Genomic DNA, 20,686 nt, shown 5'->3' with positions numbered 1-20,686 from the left:
CATTTGTACAGATAATTTTTTTGAAAACTGACTCACTAAATTAGTAATGATTTTTTTTCTGATGGACGTTTAGGTAAACGCGCGTAAAGCACTGATTTAGTCGATCTTATTTGAAATTTCGTAAAGTTTGGACTGCTAAAAATGGTAATTTTGTATTACACATATCCTGTACTACAACTTTCATAGACTACATTTTTGTTATATGATATTGAACAAGAGTAAATGAAAGTTAGACGAAATCAATTTTCACCAGAAATTACTTCAAAACAAGTGAACATTTTTCGTGAAAATCGACTTAATTTCAACGTAATTTTGATACTTAAACAATCTACAACATTTCCTGAAACTGTTCTTATACATCATTTTTTATAATTTATGACTATAATTTTTTGATGAATTTTTAAAAACTGCCCCTTCTCGTCATATATTTCCGATGACGCACGCTTGAGACCTGATTATTAAAAGGCAAGATGAGAAGACGTGTTAATAGAAACCAATACTTGTTATTTAGATATTACGTAACAAAAGGAGTACAATTTCAACGACTAAATCTATCAATTTTACATTTTGGCCCTAAAATCGTTAACGGAGCCTTAAAATGTTGAACAATGATTTAAAAATGATGCATAATTGGTTGCCTTAGTCTCAAGCAAGATCATCCTGGACTATGAAAAGCTGCACACCTATGTCTGTAGGTTCATTCGATTTAGGGAAATCTAAGATCCACAAGGTTTAGTTGCACTGGTTACTCTGGATTTCGGATCGGGATAGACGCATAATTGGGACCAATGAGCACGTCCAAGCTCAACGATGTAGGCAATTTACCCGATGTTATTACTCTATTGTAGTAGGTAATACGGACGGACGGACGGAAGGGCAGACAGACGGACATGACGAAACTATACCTTAGGGTTCCATATTGCCATTTTGTCTACCCCTGAAAAATACACGTTAGGTAGGTACGCTTAGTAGATTACATTTTAGTCTCATCTGAAACAATTCGATTACAATCGGGTAGATTGATTCATGAATCATGTTACGTATACAGTTTTATTCCACGTTTAGTATTCCGTTCAGGATTTATTACACAGTACACACGACAAATAAATAAAGCCCAACCAAACCATCTGTCGTAAAACCTGCTAACCCATTCCCGTTATTTAATCGTGGTACAACTATTGATCCCTTGATGTTAAATATATGTAGTATAATTAATTATGTACGGTCACGATCGCCAATAGTGGGTCGAGCAGAAATAACAGATCCTGAGAGGCAAGTCGGTTTAAATACTATGAATAATGCTGGGAGCCTTATTTCGAGCACGTTTGCTTACATCCGCTGTACCTAACCCCACGCTGCCTTTGCAATATCAAATGCCTACCAATTTCTCAATCATGTTCAGGTATCCCTTATAAATACTCTCTCATATCTGACAACCTGGTCAGTGGTCGTATACCTATTTACTTGTTACGGGAAATAAGTAAATCACCATACAGCGGGGCAACGCTGTGAGGGTGATCGAGATCTTTGGACCCTGCGTAGTAGAACGAGTTTTAGGTTAGTTCTCATCGTCATTTGCCTAAGTTTTAGCAAACGAACCATCCTTCCTCCTCTGTTGTAGTTTTTCTTCATGCTTATTATAAATATATATATTAAAAAAAATATAGGTACATGAGTACACTTACGCATGTGTTTTCGGCGGCTGCTGCTAAAGCACATTATTCTCTTCATTTGGCTTGGCGCGATAAAAACTGTAGCGGGATTTTCGTATCGACAAATGACAGTTACATTGTCGTTTCGCTCGTCTAGCGAGCAACTGGCGAGAATAACGAGATGCTGGTCGTGTATCTATTCCCATTCGCTGCGTGTACGCGGTCACGCCAATTCTTAAAACGGACCAAGATAATTGGACCTCCGGTTGTGTAAGAACTATGGTTGACCGGAGATCGCTCTTATAATAGTTCTTGTGATTTACTACGCACGGCACAGGATTGGAATGATTCCAGCTTTAGCGCAGCGGCGGCGCGGCGATTCGTTATCCTGCCGCTTTTTGCAGGTAGCCCACAATGTTAATGCTACTGTTCTTTTAGGTACTGTTGGCCTGCAGCCAAAAAGTCACAACTTCGGTACGACAAATGGCATCCGTTTGTTGGTTATGATGGTAAAACTTGTTTCATATAACATTATATGTAACTCCTTGGTAGGCGGCAGCGCTGAAATTATTATTAGGGACAAAACGGCCGACCTTTATATAATTGGAACGAAAATAGGTGCGCCAATATCTAATAAAGGCCGAAACTGTTATTGAATAGCTGATTTGAAGGTTTTGTATTTTAACCGCAAAACATAACATAAAAGTTTTTTCTGTACCAGAAGATTTCTTTTTCTTGCTCTATATTAATCTCGATTGTTGAAGTATTAGTATTTTCGCAGGTGGTAAGGTAAGGATGATGGATGATATTTAAGATAATTCACTTAGGTTATCTTTTAGAAATTGAATTTGTACTTACTCAGAATCACAAGTTTTACTGATTTAAAATTATATCTACTATTTCACCATTTTCACCTAAATTTTGTGACACCTTTTTACATACATTTTGTATGTAAATACGCCATTAAACAGATACACTAATGTCATTTTGTATGGTATTCTTGTAAATTGTTTAGAAAAAACCTAAGGGAAATTAAATGATACAAAAAAAAATGTTTTGTTATTTTCACGCTACAGACCGACCATGTTGCGAACATCCGCATCCGCATCCGCAACCGCGGAACTTCCGCATTATTTTCAACATCCGCATCCGCATCCGCATCCGCATGAAATCGATGCGGAGTTTATGCGGATGCGGATGTCGAACAAGTCGGCCCAGGAACGTCATAGCGGCGGCGTAAGTGCTAGGTAATTTCGTCATTACCTATAACGAAATCGTCTAGATCCAGAAAAGTCGGCCAAGTTACTGTTTATTAAATATGACGCACCTATATTCTTGCTCAAATACTAAACGATACGTTTTTTTTTTAATAAAAAAATACTAAAAATGTAATATTTGACGTTTTCTAAGTACCTAATCTTGACATCCGCATCCGCATCCGCATCCGCGGATGTGAGCCTTTAAATATCCGCATCCGCATCCGCGGATGTCAAAAAATCTGCATCCGCAACATCCCTGCTACAGACGCAACACATGCCTAATCCCTTTCCGTTGTCGCGTATAAAATATTGGAAACATTATTGGTTATGAGTAAGTATCTGTAGGGCGTTAGTGCCTTCTACAAAAACTTTGTCATGGCACAACACGCAACAGGTAGGTAAGTTGGATTTATCTAATTGTATACGGAACCGTTAATATTTCCTGATCCGATACGCGACTAGCCGATTTATTTTAGGTTAGTTTGGAGATACATCGAATACATATCCAGAAAAACAACACTCTAATCTAACCTCATGCATATTGTCTTACTTGGCTGCAACACAGTAATAAAAGCAAAGTTTCAGCGGCGCCGAAGGTAAATTTAGTTTGGGCGGATTCAATCACGAGCAGACCCTGTATTCTCATCGCCTTTGGAGAATCTCGTAGGAACCAGAATAACCGTGACCCTAATATCTAAATGGTTGTTATTTTTCTAAGGTCACAACAACATGGTTTCACCGCCGGCGAATGTGCGTGCTTTTTCTCGGTAAACTATAGGAATAACAGTCCAGATCAGCAGTATCGTTGGGAAGGCAAAACCTACCGCTCTTTATGGACTTCGTGGCTAAATCTTCTTTGTGAATTCTGGTAGGCTTTATTTAAAATTTACTCACGAGCAAACACGTCAGAACAATATCTACTGAATATTATATATAAGCCATGGTAGATAATCTTATAATAATAGGTATGTAATGCGATAAACTCCTTATCTTAACGCTTTTTCAGTTGCTTCCTTACAAACCCAGGATTTATTACCTTATCTTTAAAACGGTTGTAGTAGGTTGTAGTTTTTATACGAAAGTAACTGCCAACTGACCTAGAAGCACAGAGGAAACTAGACTTCATTGTAACTTTGTCATATGTGTTAAGCAACTTGCTGTTAGCTTTTAATCGGCTCGAAGGCTTCTGACTCGGGTTTACGACTGCTGTCATAAACAACCCGGATAAACGGTGCAAAGTTTCTTCCAAAGCAGCGAAGCGCTTGTACTTTGAATTTGAACTAACAGCGGTCAAAGTGACCGCTTTCTGCGTCGCTAGGCTGTCGTATCGTTAGCGTCTTAATCCGAGAAAGCTATTTGGATCATATACTGACAAAAAAAAGACACCTATTCGGCTGTTAAGTATACAGCCGTCCTAGCCAAGGTGACAATCGCTATCGCTTCGACTTGTGTCTCTCTATCTCTATCACTCTTCCATATTAGTGCGACAGTGACAGTTGCGTTTCGATCGCTATACGGAGCGTAAACGATTGGCATGTTGGCTATTACGCGGCCTGGAACCTAATTCTGATTTTTACCTATGCCTACAGCCCTAATACGGGTTCCGATGATATTTTTGGAAGTATCCAATTTGTGGGCATTCATACCATCAATGTTCGTAATTTTAAGGCACAGAAAAGACATGTGAAGCCTAAACCTATTTTACGTGAAATCCTTTTTTCTCTTTATATTTAAAGCAAGGGTCTGTTTTTCGTTGGTTGACATCCAGTAATAAACCATTTTTTAATAATACTAATACAGTAACTGTAAATTGTTTTCCATAAAATGACTGAATGATATTTGGGAAAATATTCGTTTTATAAAATTTATCGATCACAAAATACAAAACTTAAATCTGTCATTTATAGTAAGCAACATAATTACACACTATTATAGAAATGCTTCAATAAAGATTTAAAAAACCGGCCAAGTGCGAGTCGGACTCGCGCACGGAGGGTTCCGCACCATCAACAAAAAATAGAGCAAAACAAGCAAAAAAACGGTCACCCATCCAAGTACTGACCCCGCCCGACGTTGCTTAACTTCGGTCAAAAATCACGTTTGTTGTATGGGAGCCCCACTTAAATCTTTATTTTATTCTGTTTTTAGTATTTGTTGTTATAGCGGCAACAGAAATACATCATCTGTGAAAATTTCAACTGACTAGCTATCACGGTTCGTGAGATACAGCCTGGTGACAGACGGACGGACTGACGGACGGACGGACGGACGGACGGACAGCGGAGTCTTAGTAATAGGGTCCCGTTTTTACCCTTTGGTTACGGAACCCTAAAAATGACGTAAGTATATAGCTCAAAGAGGTGTTCTTAGTTAATCCCTATGACAATACGCGTAGGTGCAAAATTGTTAACATATATGATGACGACTATACCAAACCCAACGCCATCAGTGCTCTATTTTCACCAAATCAATCAAGCCCAGCGCGCCGCTCCACTGCAGAGCGATTTTCATTGAACATCCATAGTTAATTGAGCGATGCGACGGACGACCCTATGATACAATCATGCTTTCAATCACTGTTGATAATGCCATTGATGTTAGTGCAGATTACAACCTGACTCGTCTCTAATCCTTTGAGAATAATGGCTTTGAACCTTGATAATTTAAAATAAAAGCGTCGGAGCAGATGCTCAAGAGGCGCAATTCATATTTTAAAAACCGATTACCTACCTACCTATCTTATTTAGTTTTGAGTCTCAGCGCATCACGCTCGTCTTCGTATCGAATTTAAGTAGCTTACACGTTCATCTAGCACAAGTAGGCACTCAATTTTATACCTCTATACCTAAATATCATGTACAGCTACGTGCGCGACGAGATGCTTTTGAAATGTGTAAGTGTTACCAATTTGTATGTGGAGCAAAAGTTTTTATTGTCACTCATAACATAACGGACTTCATAATCTTATTTTTGGTAGATAAATAGGTAGGTACCTACAGACCACAAGTGGTAGGGGTTGAGGTTGTCTGGAAGATATCGCTCTTTAGCGATAAGACCGCCTGTTGTGAGCTCTGTCTTCATGTATTATGTGTGTCTCTCTATAAATGTTGTGCAATAAAGAGGATTTGTATTGTATTGTACCTACAAAACTGGAGGCCCTGGGCCTGAATCCCGATAATACCTATGTATTTATGTATTACCTATAAATGTGTATAAGATTATTCAATTTTGTGTGTTGTTTCAGAGCCCCCGGAGTGGCGGCCGAAGCTAGTGTCGGACCGGTCGTGGTACGGCGTGGGATCCACCCTCCGTGCGACCTGTGCTGCACCACCCGCGCACCCTCCAGCCAACCTTACATTTGCACTTAACGGCAGAGAGGTACTTTTTCAACATGTATTATCAACATTACACACACACATACGAGTAGTACCTATATATATGTATGTAAATTATTTACAGTAAATATTATGAAGATCCTCGTTCGATACTTTCTTTTTACCTAAGTGTTACGTCGCAAATAGATTAAGGTGGATGTCTAGGGATGTCCTGCCGACTGACCACCAAAAGATGGCGTGATTGTGCACAATTTGCGAATTATCACCATCGTTTCCAAAACTGAAACATTTTCTAAGACGTGTTGATATTTACCGCACAGAACAAAAAATATATGACAGTTAAATCGAAATATATTTACACTCAACAGCGTCTGTTTTCATCAACAGTGTGTATAAACTGCAAAATATTGCAATATCTAGGTACGTGGCTTAAGGTAAGATGCACGTACGAATGAAATAACATATCATTATATACGAGTACCTACCTAAATATTTATCCACTAGTCGCTATGATTATTGACTCGAGTCATGTTTAACTAATAAAGCAAAATAACTATTTGTCCTAGTCGATAGCTATATCATCAAGTTGATTCGAGGCTAATCTTGTTATCTTCGGGAAAGCCAACTAGTGTCAACTATCAAGCGGATTACCTCAGTATTTCTGGTTTATTTCTTATTGATGTTTTCGTACAAGGAAGCCATACTAATGAATCAACATGAAATCGAAGAGTTTTTTTTAGCAATATAAAAAAAAATAAAAAATAAAAAAAAAATATTTTTATTGTCAAAAAACAAGTTACTAAGTGGGTTTTGAAGTCCCTGACTTCTGAGCTACGTAGGTAAAGACCTGTGTTACAGAAGTTAGTGTCCTCTCCTAGACAATATAATTCTAACCTTTTTAGGGTTCCGTAGCCAAATGGCAAAAAACGGAACCCTTATGGATTCGTCATGTCTGTCTGTCTGTCCGTCCGTATGTCACAGCCACTTTTTTCCGAAACTATAAGAACTATACTGTTGAAACTTGGTAAGTAGATGTATTCTGTAAACCGCATTAAGGTTTTCACACAAAAATAGAAAAAAAAACAATAAACTTTGGGGGTTCCCCATACTTAGAACTGAAACTCAAAAAAAATTTTTTCATCAAACCCATACGTGTGGGGTGTCTATGGATAGGTCTTCAAAAATGATATTGAGGTTTCTAATATGATTTTTTTCTAAACTGAATAGTTTGCGAGTTTGCGCGAGAGACACTTCCAAAGTGGTAAAATGTGTGTGTCGTCCCCCCCCCCCCTGTAACTTCTAAAATAAGAGAATGATAAAACTAAAAAAAATATATGATGTACATTACCATGCACACTTCCAACGAAAATTGGTTTGAACGAGATCTAGTAGATAGTTTTTTTTAATACGTCATAAATCCCCTAAATACGGAACCCTTCATGGGCGAGTCCGACTCGCACTTGGTCGCTTTTTTATTTATTTAATGTTTGATCGATAATCAACCAGGATTACGAGTTGCCTGACTTTAAAATAAGGTAAATTCGTTTTCTAAAACAATACATATTCGCAAATTACCTTTATTTACCGAAATTAGTACGGAATGAGCTTAAAATTGCTTTTATGAATGAACGATTAGAAATTAATTCAATTCAAATTATTACAAAACGATATACGAGTATGTAGTACATACTCGTATATCGTTAGTATGTACGTTGAGCGTAATATAATGATAATGAAGCATATAAATGCGCAAGTTTAGTACAATGAAATTGCCGTATCTGCCATTAATATGTAATCTCGATTCAGAATATATATAGATTATCTTGCTTATCGCGTATAGCCCTTAGTTCGCGTATCTCGCTCACACTTACCAGTAGGTATGGGTGCGAAAGTGATGATTGATTGCTTACTATATTTATTTGTTAATATACACTTATTTATTTATACAACTGGATAGGCTTCTTAAATATATTAGTATACGAGTTACCTTAATTCTATACAACTTCTTAATAATACACATGCATGAATGTAGCTTAATTTGACATGACACAATATTAGACTACCTACTTGACGTTTGACAAAACAGTTATTCACAAAAAAATACGTGACCTGAAAAGCATAAAAACCCCAAATCCATTTTCCCGTGTTCTATTTATTATGTGCCAAATAGAGTCGTGACTGGGTGAGTTATGACATCACTGACACAATATGGGACGCAACGCATCCATTTGCCTAGGAATCTACTAGGCATTTACTGTAACTATTTATTCTCATATACCATTATCATAGTTATACCAGGCGTGTCTCACTCCGCAATTTCCTCGCTTTGCTACAGGTAGATAAAAGTACATCCGTTCCGGCCCCAATTTTGAGGAAAGCCATAAGCCGCGCGTGGCGCTGTCGCCACCTAGCGGCCATATCTGTGCTGATCGTAACAGACGCGTTTTGTTAGAGAGTGAGTCTTCTGTACTTAGTACTATTATTTATTCTGTGGTTATACCTACCAATTCCCTGAATGAATGCTATTGCTAGTTACACTATTGTAGTCCATATTGTACCTAATTTGTAGGTACCATGACCATGTGTGTTTGGCATTTGTGCTTGGGACCCCGGGGCGTTATTTTCTAATAGAAAATAAAACACCGCGTGATGCAAAACCCATCGTATGCCTTTTGTAAAGATATACGTCCAAAACGTCGTGGTAATTTGCCTTGCGCGGCTAAGCCTATTTCGTTTAAAATTACCTATGTATGTTTGAAATCATGGAAGAATTTTCAATCAATGTATATTAGAGATTAAGATTTACTCGTAAAAGTTGCAAACTTATTCCAAAACAGGAAAGTCATAATAAAGACACAATATTTGATCAATAAAATAACAAACAGCGCCCGAATTCAGCGACAAACAATCAAATCAAAATTTATTCTAATTAGCTGCGCGTCACGATCGCACAAACTCAGGCCCCGTAGCCAACGTGCCAATCGCTTACGCTCCGTAGCGATCGAAACGCAACTGTCACTGTCACACTAATATGGAAGAGTGATAGAGAAACACAAGGCGATTCGATGGCGAAGCGATAGCGATTGTCACCTTGGCTAGGCCGGAGTTCCGTATAGGCGAGCAAGCACGTTTCCAAATTTTCTAATTTAATTCCAATGCATCAAATTTCACTCAAGAATGACTCAGCAAAGCATCTCATAGAAATTAATTTAATTTGTGATTTGATTGAAGAATCTTCGCAAACATAATTACTTTAGCTAAAATCTAATGTTTTCGTAATTAAAACAGTAAAGCTTCGATGAAATTAAGGCCGACTTAAACCAAATTTATTCGGAAAAGCGAAAATAAACATCCTCTCGAGTCGGGATCGCCGATAGCTGCCCGCAGATAAATTGCTTTTCTTAAACAAAATGACGTGCGCGATTGAAAAAAAGTTAACGAACTTCCATGACGTATAATTTATTGAAATACTTTCGTCTCGTTTCAAACAATTTGCAATCAAATATAGTATTTAAAATATTGATTCGAACCAGGCCGTATGACGATCACAATATATGTACCGAGATGTTACACAGTTATGTCAAGCTATATTTTGTGTGTTACAGACCTACTTACCTACTATACGCGTTTATTCCGGCGTTATTGCTCAAACTTCTGCCAGGCGTCATTTGTCGCTCGTGCCAATGACTACGAACCTACTTAGCCTAACAGGATGCTTATTAGGTGCAGTATTATATATCCGTCAAATTCAAACCAGCTAAAACGTAAACACTAACTACTTCAAAATATAACCTCAAAATTACGGAATGAAACTAAATTATGTATGCCCTTTATTTTCGTCATATAAACTGTTTAATCCGTATTCAAAGGCGGTATGGCTTCCATACATGGAACGGCAATCGCCTTTACCTACTCAATTCTTGTACGTACGGTTGAAAAGCCTCAGCCCATTCATCTCCACGATTAAGGCACCCGACTCCCAAACATTTATTATTGCGAGAGACCAGTCGGAATTATAGATGGATATGGATCGGGCAATAAAGTGGTCTTCGGTAAATAGACTATTTCCGTATTTAAACTTGTAGGAAACCGAGTCGTGTTTTAGCTGCAGTTTCAAGTGGAATTTTATGTAATACCTACTTCTTGTATTACTTATGAATTATAGTTTGATCTCTAGAAAAGGACCCTAACCGTTTCGAATTTATTTATTTTATTATTAAATAAAGTTTTCAAAGCAACGCTGCTTTATTGTAAAACTTTTCCAGTCAGGTTAAGTTTAAACAATGCTTTTCAATATCTGTCAATAAATTAGTTCAGAATTGTTCAAACAGTGACAGCGAGCGGTATATTATCATTTTAAACACTGTTAAGGTTTTGATATTGATATGATACGATTGCTCGGGATGATTGCTGCGCGCGAAATACACTGCAAGTGGTATAAATGTTATATGTCGAAACAATATCAAAACTTTATCTGTAGTCTCTAGCTATACTGCTCAGTGTGGAAACCTCAACCTCAAATCAAAAATGCTGAGTGAAGTAAGATGAATATGAATGGACAAGCTACCTCAAAAATTAGGTCAAATCCCAGATTTTAATCAAATATTTGTCCACAAGTACAAATTAACAGATGAGAAATTCGGGTTTGGTTTAAAACATTGATCTTTTAGAGTACATTTGCCAATATAGAACAATAGGTCACAAACACAGTACTTACGACGAAATTATCTACTGGATACCTTTATATCACAGTGCAGCGGCGCACTTTAATGGCAATTCAGACAATGCACAAGGTTTGCAAGTTTCATCCCCGATGAGTATGTACTGCCAATACAACATAGTTGCATTAAAGCGATACGTACTCGAGAGTTATGGGTTTAGCACTTATAGTTTACCGACTAAAGCTGATCGAGCTGATCTATCGCTCCACTTGAAATAAGTGCTGATGTGCTGCAATATAGGGTTTTGCACTCAAATAGGGCGCAGTGAGGGATAATGTAAGAGATAGATTTGAATTAAATTGTTTCTTCGTAAATTCGAGGCTATTTTATAAATATGACAATTTGCATTGACACCCAATGCAACTTTCTTTGCATTGGCACCAATGAGTAGGGTAGTCAACAAGTAAATTGTATTACAAAATCGTGTATCCAACGCCCAAATGATTTATTCCTTTCTTACGAATACATAAAGTCAAAATTACAGATTCAGAAAAGCTAATAATAATTGAGGCTTGTAGTGTATTAAATAACGCCATGAAATATCTGTCAGAAAATGAAATAAACCAAAAATCCAGGGAGTTGCAGTAAAACACCTACGGAAATAATAAAAAAGATCACAACTTTTCAAATATGGTCGTTTTCAGATATTTATGAGTGCGAGATACCGTCAGCATCTCGTATATCAGTGCAATCTGTCCAGCAGTAGCCGACACGCCTCCACGACCGTGATAGTAAAATAGTGTCCCTAAGAATTTACAAAGATTTCTCCTTTCCGCTACTTTTATCTTGAATGTACCTTACGATTTGTGATCATGGGAGTATTGGGAGTATTGGGAATAAATAAAGTTGTTTGTCACCTTTTTTTATCTGACCCTGACAGTTTGTTTGTGATTACCAGGAGTTCGATTTTCTGTTTTTAGTTTTATTGGTACCTACCTATTAAATAATCCTCGGCCAGGTTTTGACTTGTCCACAAAGTATCCAGCGTCCAGCATGGCATTGTGGCAGTTGGACCATGCATTCCGCAGAAGAGGGTTTAGGTAGGTGACGAAAGGGCAAAGGGCGAGTTTTCGTGTGAGTCCGGAACCCGACCTGCCGAAAGGCAGACCTCGGACGCAAAGCTACGGTTAAGTGTGTTAAAAAAATTACCGGTTGTCCACAGCCCGACGGCCTGACGGTTATGTTCAAGGTCCTACAGAGGCCAAAGGGCCAAAGCCTCCGAATGCATTGAGCTTCCTTGCGAGGCCGAAGGCCGAACTACAGGATAACCGAGATTGATCACTAGCTCTAGCTCGTTTCTCGTACTACCGCGGCTGCGCTCCAGATAACCATCTGTTTACACTAAATACAAATATGTATGCTTATTACATAACAAAATATCTTCTTAAATTGTTTTATGTAAACAGCACTTGAGATTGACCGTTACGCCATCGTAAGCAATGTTTAATGACTAGAAACCGTTTTCGTGAAGTGAATATTGGCAAAGATTGCGAAGATAGCGTGAGTTCCGAAGTACGGTGCTTTAACGACCTGCAGAAGCTTTGAGCTGAGTACGCTGAAATGGAAACTACTTAGTAAAATGTGTCACTAAGTAGAGTTCTTAGTTCTAGAAAGCTGTAATTGCGTTTAAAATTCTAACATTTACCTAAACACGCAGATGTTGCCGCGTACAAAACAACAATACTTGAAGGTGTTTAAAGATGAATTATTAGATACATTTTCGTAGAGCACCTAACTAGGTATATGTATATCTGTTTCTGTCTGATTTTTACTGTTAAGAGGTTTACGAAAGATTAGATAATATACTTATAAAATTGTGATTGAATACTTATTTTATAATAATTATTAAATCATTATTGTGAAAGTAACATGGATATTTATTTCACCGGGAGACTTAATTTTATTACGGATTTTCAATGTGGTATTGTGGCATGTGTATTGTGTATTTTCTTTTTTTGTACAGAAGCATTACATAATTCTAATAATATTATTGAAGTAAAATTAATAGTACGTGTACATAGCTACGTATTACAATCATAAAAATAAAACTTAAATAATAAACTACTATTACTATGATAAATAAAATATTGTAATTTAAAATATATGCACGAGCTGTACCGGGTGCAACATCATACTTGCTACGTTACCAGGTTGAATGGCAATGGCCAACCTTTGCACCAGCCGGGCTAGCACATAATTGGCGCAACAATAACTCGCCTGCGAGATAGGGTAGTCTATCCCTCTTTAATTAATACAGTTAGAAAAAGACGGGTAGTCTATCTCGCGGGCGAGAACCCCCGTGAGCGTCGGAGGTATTTTCCTTAATTCTATATCCCACCTCCCTTATAAAAGCAATGGCGTCAGACCCCCAACACCCAGTTGTCTCGAAGGCGAAGCGTAATTTGCCTCAAGGAGAGAGTTGCCAATACCAATATCTATGTCGCAGTTGGATCGTATAATCCGCCGTATTACATTACGGCTAGCCGTTTTACAAAACAGGGGCGTTTTGAAATGCGGCGGTTCGACGATTAGCCGGATTAAATGCGGCTGAATGAAAATCCGCCGGAATGTATTCGGCGCCATACGTTCTTCAACACGGCTAGCCGTAATGTAATACAGCGAGTCATTAGCCGCGCTTTGACAGTTTTTAGTTCCCATTTTTAACACTCGTGGCGCTGCCTGACATAACAACAACAAACTATGAAAAACGCTGGGGTGTCCATCAAATCTGGAGTTCGTCGGACTGTTTCTTTTCAAAAAACATTTCCTTCGCAACTTAACTAGACGGAGCCCCGCTTCGCGGGGCTCCTATTTCTGAGCGGTTTGCCCTTCGGGCATCTGAAGCTACCTAACGAACCTAACCTACCTACCTATTGATTTAGTGAGACGTCCGTGAAAACATTACACTTTGGGGAAAAAAGCCCCATCATCATCATCTATTATTTCACCTACGTTAACACTAAATAGGATTGTTTCATTAATCATTACCTACAAGAAATGACGTTCTGAATATTTGGCTTAATTCTCTTTTAGTAAATATTTAATGTATTTGTTATTGAATTATTGCATTATCGTATCGACTCCATCTGTTTACATCTGTTTACTTTGTCATGTTTACTAAGTTAATACCTACTTCAGATTGCTTAGGATTAAAGTAAGCAAGCCCGCAGCTTATTGAGAGAATACATTATTTAGCAAGGACATCATCCACAAAATTGAATAAAATAATGAAATAAATGCACCTAAAATAAGTAACGAATATATTATTGACGACTATACAAGTACGAAACTAGTGTAGGTCGTCAACATCTTTTACGAGTATATTACCCACGTCTTATAATTCACTTTATTTATCAGTTGAAATATATGAGCAATATAAATATGTAATGCTTAATATATGCCGAAATAAATATACACAATAAAATGTAGCTTTGTTTGCTAGGAGGAGTAGGAGGTACCTACGAGTAAGTACTAAGTGAAACATGATGGGTCATTTTACGTGAGGAATAACAGTATAGGTAGTTTCTCATAGTTTAGGTACCGTCGTTTCATTAACCCAATCAGCACTGTTTATTTTGCTTTCTGGGTCTGATTCTGCCGATTCGGAAACGTATTTCAAAGCTGTGGCTGAAATGCGATTCGCATTAAAAGCTTGTTAAAGTGGCAGCGGACACAGACACGGGTCCAAACGAACAATGCCAGTTACTCCACTTTGACGTCGCTGTTGTTTTTGCTCGCTGCGTGGGCAGTCCATTAATCACAAAGCAGCTCTGTCTGAACTAGATAAGCTTTACGGACCCTTTATCTATCAGAGATCGCTCTCCGGCCTGCTTATACCATATTTCTAATTAAGGTAGGTTTATAACTTTACGTTAGTTTTCCTCATCTCGGCATGATCAGAAATCAACGTTCGTGACTATATTTATTCCAATTGAACACGAGTGGACATTTCAATTTAATAAAAAAATATTTGTATGTATAAAAAATACTTGTTTTATATTATATTAATGTATAAAGAAGTAAATATCTGGGAAACCGAGCTTTGCTCGGAAAACATATAAAAACTCAAAAATGCGCGTTTTCTCAGGGATAAGAGCTCGTACCTACGATTCAGAACCTACGATATTTACATCATATGAGGAAAGTTTCCAAAATGTAGAGTGACTAAATATTAGGTATGCCCATTATCTCTACTTAATCATCACTTACCCATTTCCTTTTCTACATAAAAGAGAATTATTATCATTTAAACTTTCACGATTTTTACACTTTATTAAATTGTACAACGGGACTTAATCGCGTATCTAAGTTTTAAGATTTACCTCCGACTCGTTAGTGTTGTGTGTCGACAGAGTGACATCCCTAGTGTGCAAAACGTTCAAGCGGATAAACAAGACCAAGTGCGGGTAGTTCGAAAAACTCGCGCGGTTAGAAGATGCTGATGTCAACTTAAGCCAGTCTTCTCCGAGACCACGGGGACAACGCCGTCCTCGAAACGTCGGAGGTAAATCTTAAAACTTAGATACGCGATTAAGTCCCGTTGTACAATTTAATAATTATTATCATTACCTCTAAAACGTTCCTCTTTTCGTTTAAAAATGCCAGACAAGGCTCAGACCGTTTTTATTACATTGTACAACTACAAATACATGCGCAATTTTTTTTTATTTGTGAGTTTAAAATTATAATACACAAATCTACCTTCTCTTTTATCCACAAGCACTATCATTAATAGGTACATTTATAAAAATGTTAGTGCTTTTATTCGCTAAACATTAAAAAACCTAGCGTATGTGAACACCAATGGAGTAGAGTCAGACCAAGAAAAGTCTGCAGCGGATTTGATAGCCCACGCAGTTCAAGTGTTATTTTAAACGTCAAACTTTTATGAAATTATGACGTATACATAACACTTGCACTGCGTGGGCTATCAAATCCGCTGCAGACTTTTATTGGTCCGACTCTAGTAACGAAATAACGATTAAGTTGAGTAACTTAGAGACGCCATGTCAATTTCAGATTTCATCCCAGCTGTACGAGTATATGTTTTGTTTGCGCTATAATATTTTTCAAACTGGAAGGGTACGATGATAGAGGTCAATTCTATAAATTCGATTAGAAAGCTTAGACCTTTATCGTTGTCAACGATTTCTTGGAAGGATGACGGATCCGTAATATATTGGACCTACTCGATAGTTAGGAATTCGAGAATGAAATAGAATTCTGTATTTATTTCAGATGGAACTCTCTATAATATCAAAGTTAAAAGATCAAATTCAGGTAATTTTGTTCCAGATTGACTTGGACTCCCTAGTACACGAGTTGCCGGAGTGGTTCAAATGGGATTTGCCGCCGAAGCCGGAGACAACGACGACAGAGCAGGCGGAGGATGAAAACTTCAATATATTCCACGACGAGGGCAACATCCAATACTTGGATGAGTCCTACATTAACCTGCATAAGGAGGAGATCCGGCGACCTGCAAAGGTTTGTAATATCATTATATACACAGTCCCCCCCACCCACAAACACACCCACACACCCACCCACCCACACACACACAAACACACACACACACACACACACACACAAACACACACAACACACGCGCTCCGAAAGCTACCTAGTTTGTTTTATCATCATAAATCATAAATAAATAAATCATAAATTATTAAATTATCTGTACATATTTATTAACCTGTTAGTGAGATACTCTTTTTCTAGGTATCTCGTATTTCAGTTTTTTATCCCCCAATGCAAAAGAGGGGTTTTATAAGTAACTAGGTATGTGTGTCTCTGTCTGTGGCACCGTAGCTCTTAAACGAGTGAACCAATTTGGATACGGTTTTTCTATGTTAAAGTATTCTTTCTAGCAGTTGTTCTTAGACATGCCTCATCAAACTCTGTTCATCCTGTTCATGGCGTTAGGGATTTTTTAAATTTATCCGTTATTGTTTAAATCCATTCCAATCCATTTTGTAGTATTATTTTTAGTATATTATATGCATTAGATACACTTGACACCGTTTTCTGCTAATCCTCAAATGTATATAAAATTAAAAGGCGATGTTATACCTAACTACGTACCATATTACTCGTAATGCGTGTACCTAAAGTGATTCTTACCATATCATTGTTTAAAGGAGAGTCCCAAGCCGGTATTCGAAAGAACGGGGCCGGATAACCGGCTGGTCTCGGTGGGAGAAGTATCGTTCGTGGTGCGCAACGAGGCGTTCGAGCGCGGCAGCCTGCGCCTGACTTGCATCGCCAGCATATACAACTTGTATGCGGCGCGCGCAGAGCTCATCTTTGATATGGAGCAGCCAGAGGTGGCCTCCGTGTTAGGAGTGCGAAATGGGGCCGAAGGTGAGTTATACTAAAAAGGAAAAGTATAAACCAAGCAAGGATATCACACATCTTACTCAAGAAAGAAAATACTACTACTGATTTACCGTCGTTTTTTCCAGAATTGTGAAATTTCCACATGGAATAATTAAGGAAACTTTTCATGCTTGTTAGGAGTCTTAAACGTATTTATATATTATAGTAAACACTTATAAAAAATTACTGTAATTTTCATGTATTTACCTAGTCCGAATACACCACAGCATCGAAGGACACAGATATATTATGATATCGTATTTCAAGTAAGCGCTACGAAAATGTAAAACGTGTTTTTCTTTAATTTTCACAATGTTTATGTTATTGGAATACGCTTTGAACAAGCGTCCTAGATATAACTGCGTTTAATATAATATTATTATTGTGTTCTTAAAAACGAAGTTGAACAACTTTGAATTGTTGTACATAATACAATTTCGTTATTTTAGACAATGAAACAGAAAACACGTCAAAGTTAGTTTAAACGAAACACGTATAATTTTTCTAAGACCAGTTCCAGACGAGCTCTACTCTGATAAATTAAAATGGAAACCACTTAGCGCTGGGGTTGTTTTTGTAATCTTGTTAAAAATCTGAAGTATTTTCTCTTAGAAATATGTTGATGAACGATTCTCCGCAGGTCGATCCGTCTTATTGCAAGAGTTCGATTACTTTATCCACTCGGCTCGATTCGGCAGTGTCTGGAAAAGTGGTGGATATTTTTTACGTGGTTCGTATATTGGATGTTTTCTGAAGGCAACTGGACTGCATGCGGGTCAGCCGGTTAGAGTGCGAACGCTTTATTTTGTAAAACCGGAAGAAAGTTTATATGATAATAGATAATATTTTTTATTTAACCACACACTAGACGTAAAAAATAGAATATCATTAGGAGCATTATTTCAACTGAACGTTGGCGTATTAAATACTGTTGTCCAAAAATAAGGTTCATGGTGGCAATGGGTGGGGTGCCAATAATGGGGAAGTTTACATAATAATACTTAAACATTATATTTTTAAGTACTTAGTGAGCCAGGCAATATTTAGTAAATTAGCGATTTATGATTTACTTTTGTTTCAGATTTAAATATCTTCAGCTCATGGCGGATACCGGCTGCGTTCGCGCCTCTGTTGTACAATATGCGGTAGTCATCTTCACGTTTATTTTAGTACAAATTCAATTCTAAGGTCTCCATACTAATTGTGATTCTCATTTTGTACAAACTCATAAAACATATCCAAAATCATGAATTTATCTTCCGTTAAGAATTCCAAGTTTGTTTTATATCAAACAGATCTTTAAAATAAGTAGGTATTTAATCTTAGTCATAGGTCACACTGGCCAAAGTATAGAATAAATATTTAGTAAATATAGATGGAGAGGGTTTTATTAAGTGAATAGAAAACTATGCATTTCAAACATATAAATAATAGTTGATACAATGTGATAAATATAATGGTTCGTTTTTACGAAAAGTTGTAACAGATCTTCCAGCGCGTGAAATCGCGCGGTGGTTTTGTGCGATAAACGCATTTATGATGAATTATTACGGCACCAATTGGTTTCAAACACAGCATTCCACACGAGGGCCGTGGTCCTTCTTAATTTCTATTTTATTTTATTAATTTACTTTTTTAACGAAATGATCATCAGAATAGTTACAGAATCTTTTTACTTTGTTCGAAAACAAAACAAATTAATGTATTGTCTACACTATTGATCGATTTTAGTCTTTTTAGTAGGTACATGAAGGGAGCTAAAAATACTAATACTAATTGAAAATTTAACTGACTGAATAAAACAATCTGATGCGTTTTTTATAGTTTTCAGTACCTTTACTACGAGTCAATAATGCTTGTCAGTCGCATCGCACAAAAAAACCACGCGCTTCACAAAACCGGTTATACTCGACGGCGAGTTCGCCACTAATATAATTCGACCTCAAGGTTGCGTGGATGTACCGTGCTCAACCAAAAGGGTACGGTTTTCAATAGGACTATTGTCATAAAAACATAATTATAAATCATCCTTATCTACAACCGACAGGCAATGAATGCCCTTTGCCTTTTGCTGAAAACCTCACAAATGGTTAATATAAACTAGTTCGGTGATGACCAGTACTCGGATGATTATATATGGTGCAACGTGTCTAAGAGGTCTATTATGAATAGACGTCTCTTCTAAATAATAAAATTGTGTAAATATATTTTACAGTCGGCCGTAAAAAGGTTCTTTTTAAGTGAACTGACTTTCCTCAGTTTCTCTTGGCTGTTCTAAGCCACCCTTTGTTTACGTAATACCCATCTTAAATTTTTGGAACAATGGTAGCGAAGACTGATGGATTAAGTGGACTCTATTAAGTATTTCTGGCCAAAGCAAAGGGGAACTTTGTTTAACAATGTTAAGAATTATTTAGTGAAATCTATGCAATAAATAATAACATTACCACACTACCAGAATGTTGAGCAATTTGAGCATTGTTGTGCTTTGTCATACTTTTTTCTTCAAACACTGCAGAACGAAGGTTGTCGGGTTCGGTAAGGCGGTCATATGTAAATAGGTACTTACTAGTTAACATAAAATATGAGATTCATCGACGTGGATCTTTAATTTGAAAAGAACAACCTTGCTGAGTTTGCTCAACATTTTCTCAGCCACTAGATTGACAACAACCTGTCGAGAAACAATGTCAAATAGCGCTCTCGGATAGTATTGCACCTTGGATACATTAATTCTGTGATTGGATGATAAATACCTACATTTGATTTTATATAACAAGAAGCCATCTTGTCTGCCAAGCAGCCTATTGTCTTAATTTTGTCAAGATAGAGAACAAAATGCAAAAATAAAATATTTGGCCATCATAAAACAGAAGTTATTAACTTGTAAAATGTTGCGAGCACTACAAAAAGACACATGAATGTAAATCTGGTTCATCCAATATGGCATTTTACGACTTGAGTATGCCTGCAATACACCTTTTGCTGGGTACTTTCCATGTCAAGCTATTCAACTTATGAAATCCTTATCGAGATCTAGTCCATACTCTCAGAAAATGTTAATTCCATAATATTATTATACTGCGAAACACATGCCTATAATTTGCTACGAGATTCCACATTTAATTTAATGTCTAGTTACTAAGTTTGACCTTATTTGTCTATGTTGATTTAGAATATTTAGTACCTATAGTTTGTATTAATGAATGGATTAATAAATATTTGTAAATAATAATTAAACAGATCTATGTAAATTTAAATAAATACAGATTAGAAATTAAACGACGTTGAAATTATTGAAGAGTTTAATTTTTCACTTTGTCTTTACGTTTTACAAA

General features: G+C 37.1%; 1 protein-coding gene across 1 annotated transcript in view; it reads left to right on the top strand.

The window, feature by feature from the left end:
- Nucleotides 1-18,884, top strand: part of LOC134650237 (uncharacterized) — a 47,942-nt gene extending 29,058 nt beyond the window's left edge. Inside the window, exons 4-7 of the mRNA XM_063505184.1 lie at nt 6,156-6,289; nt 16,263-16,454; nt 17,111-17,333; nt 18,430-18,884. Coding sequence (XP_063361254.1) covers nt 6,156-6,289; nt 16,263-16,454; nt 17,111-17,333; nt 18,430-18,497 — 617 coding nt within the window. The 3' untranslated portion in view covers nt 18,498-18,884. The remainder of the gene's footprint in view (nt 1-6,155; nt 6,290-16,262; nt 16,455-17,110; nt 17,334-18,429) is intronic.
- Nucleotides 18,885-20,686: the final 1,802 nt, after the last annotated feature.

This window comes from Cydia amplana, chromosome 8 (genome assembly GCF_948474715.1).
Source record: "Cydia amplana chromosome 8, ilCydAmpl1.1, whole genome shotgun sequence".
NCBI classification, from domain to species: domain Eukaryota; kingdom Metazoa; phylum Arthropoda; class Insecta; order Lepidoptera; family Tortricidae; genus Cydia; species Cydia amplana.
The sequence above is the reverse complement of the archived record's forward strand: the minus strand, read 5'-3'. Positions and strand labels throughout refer to the sequence as shown.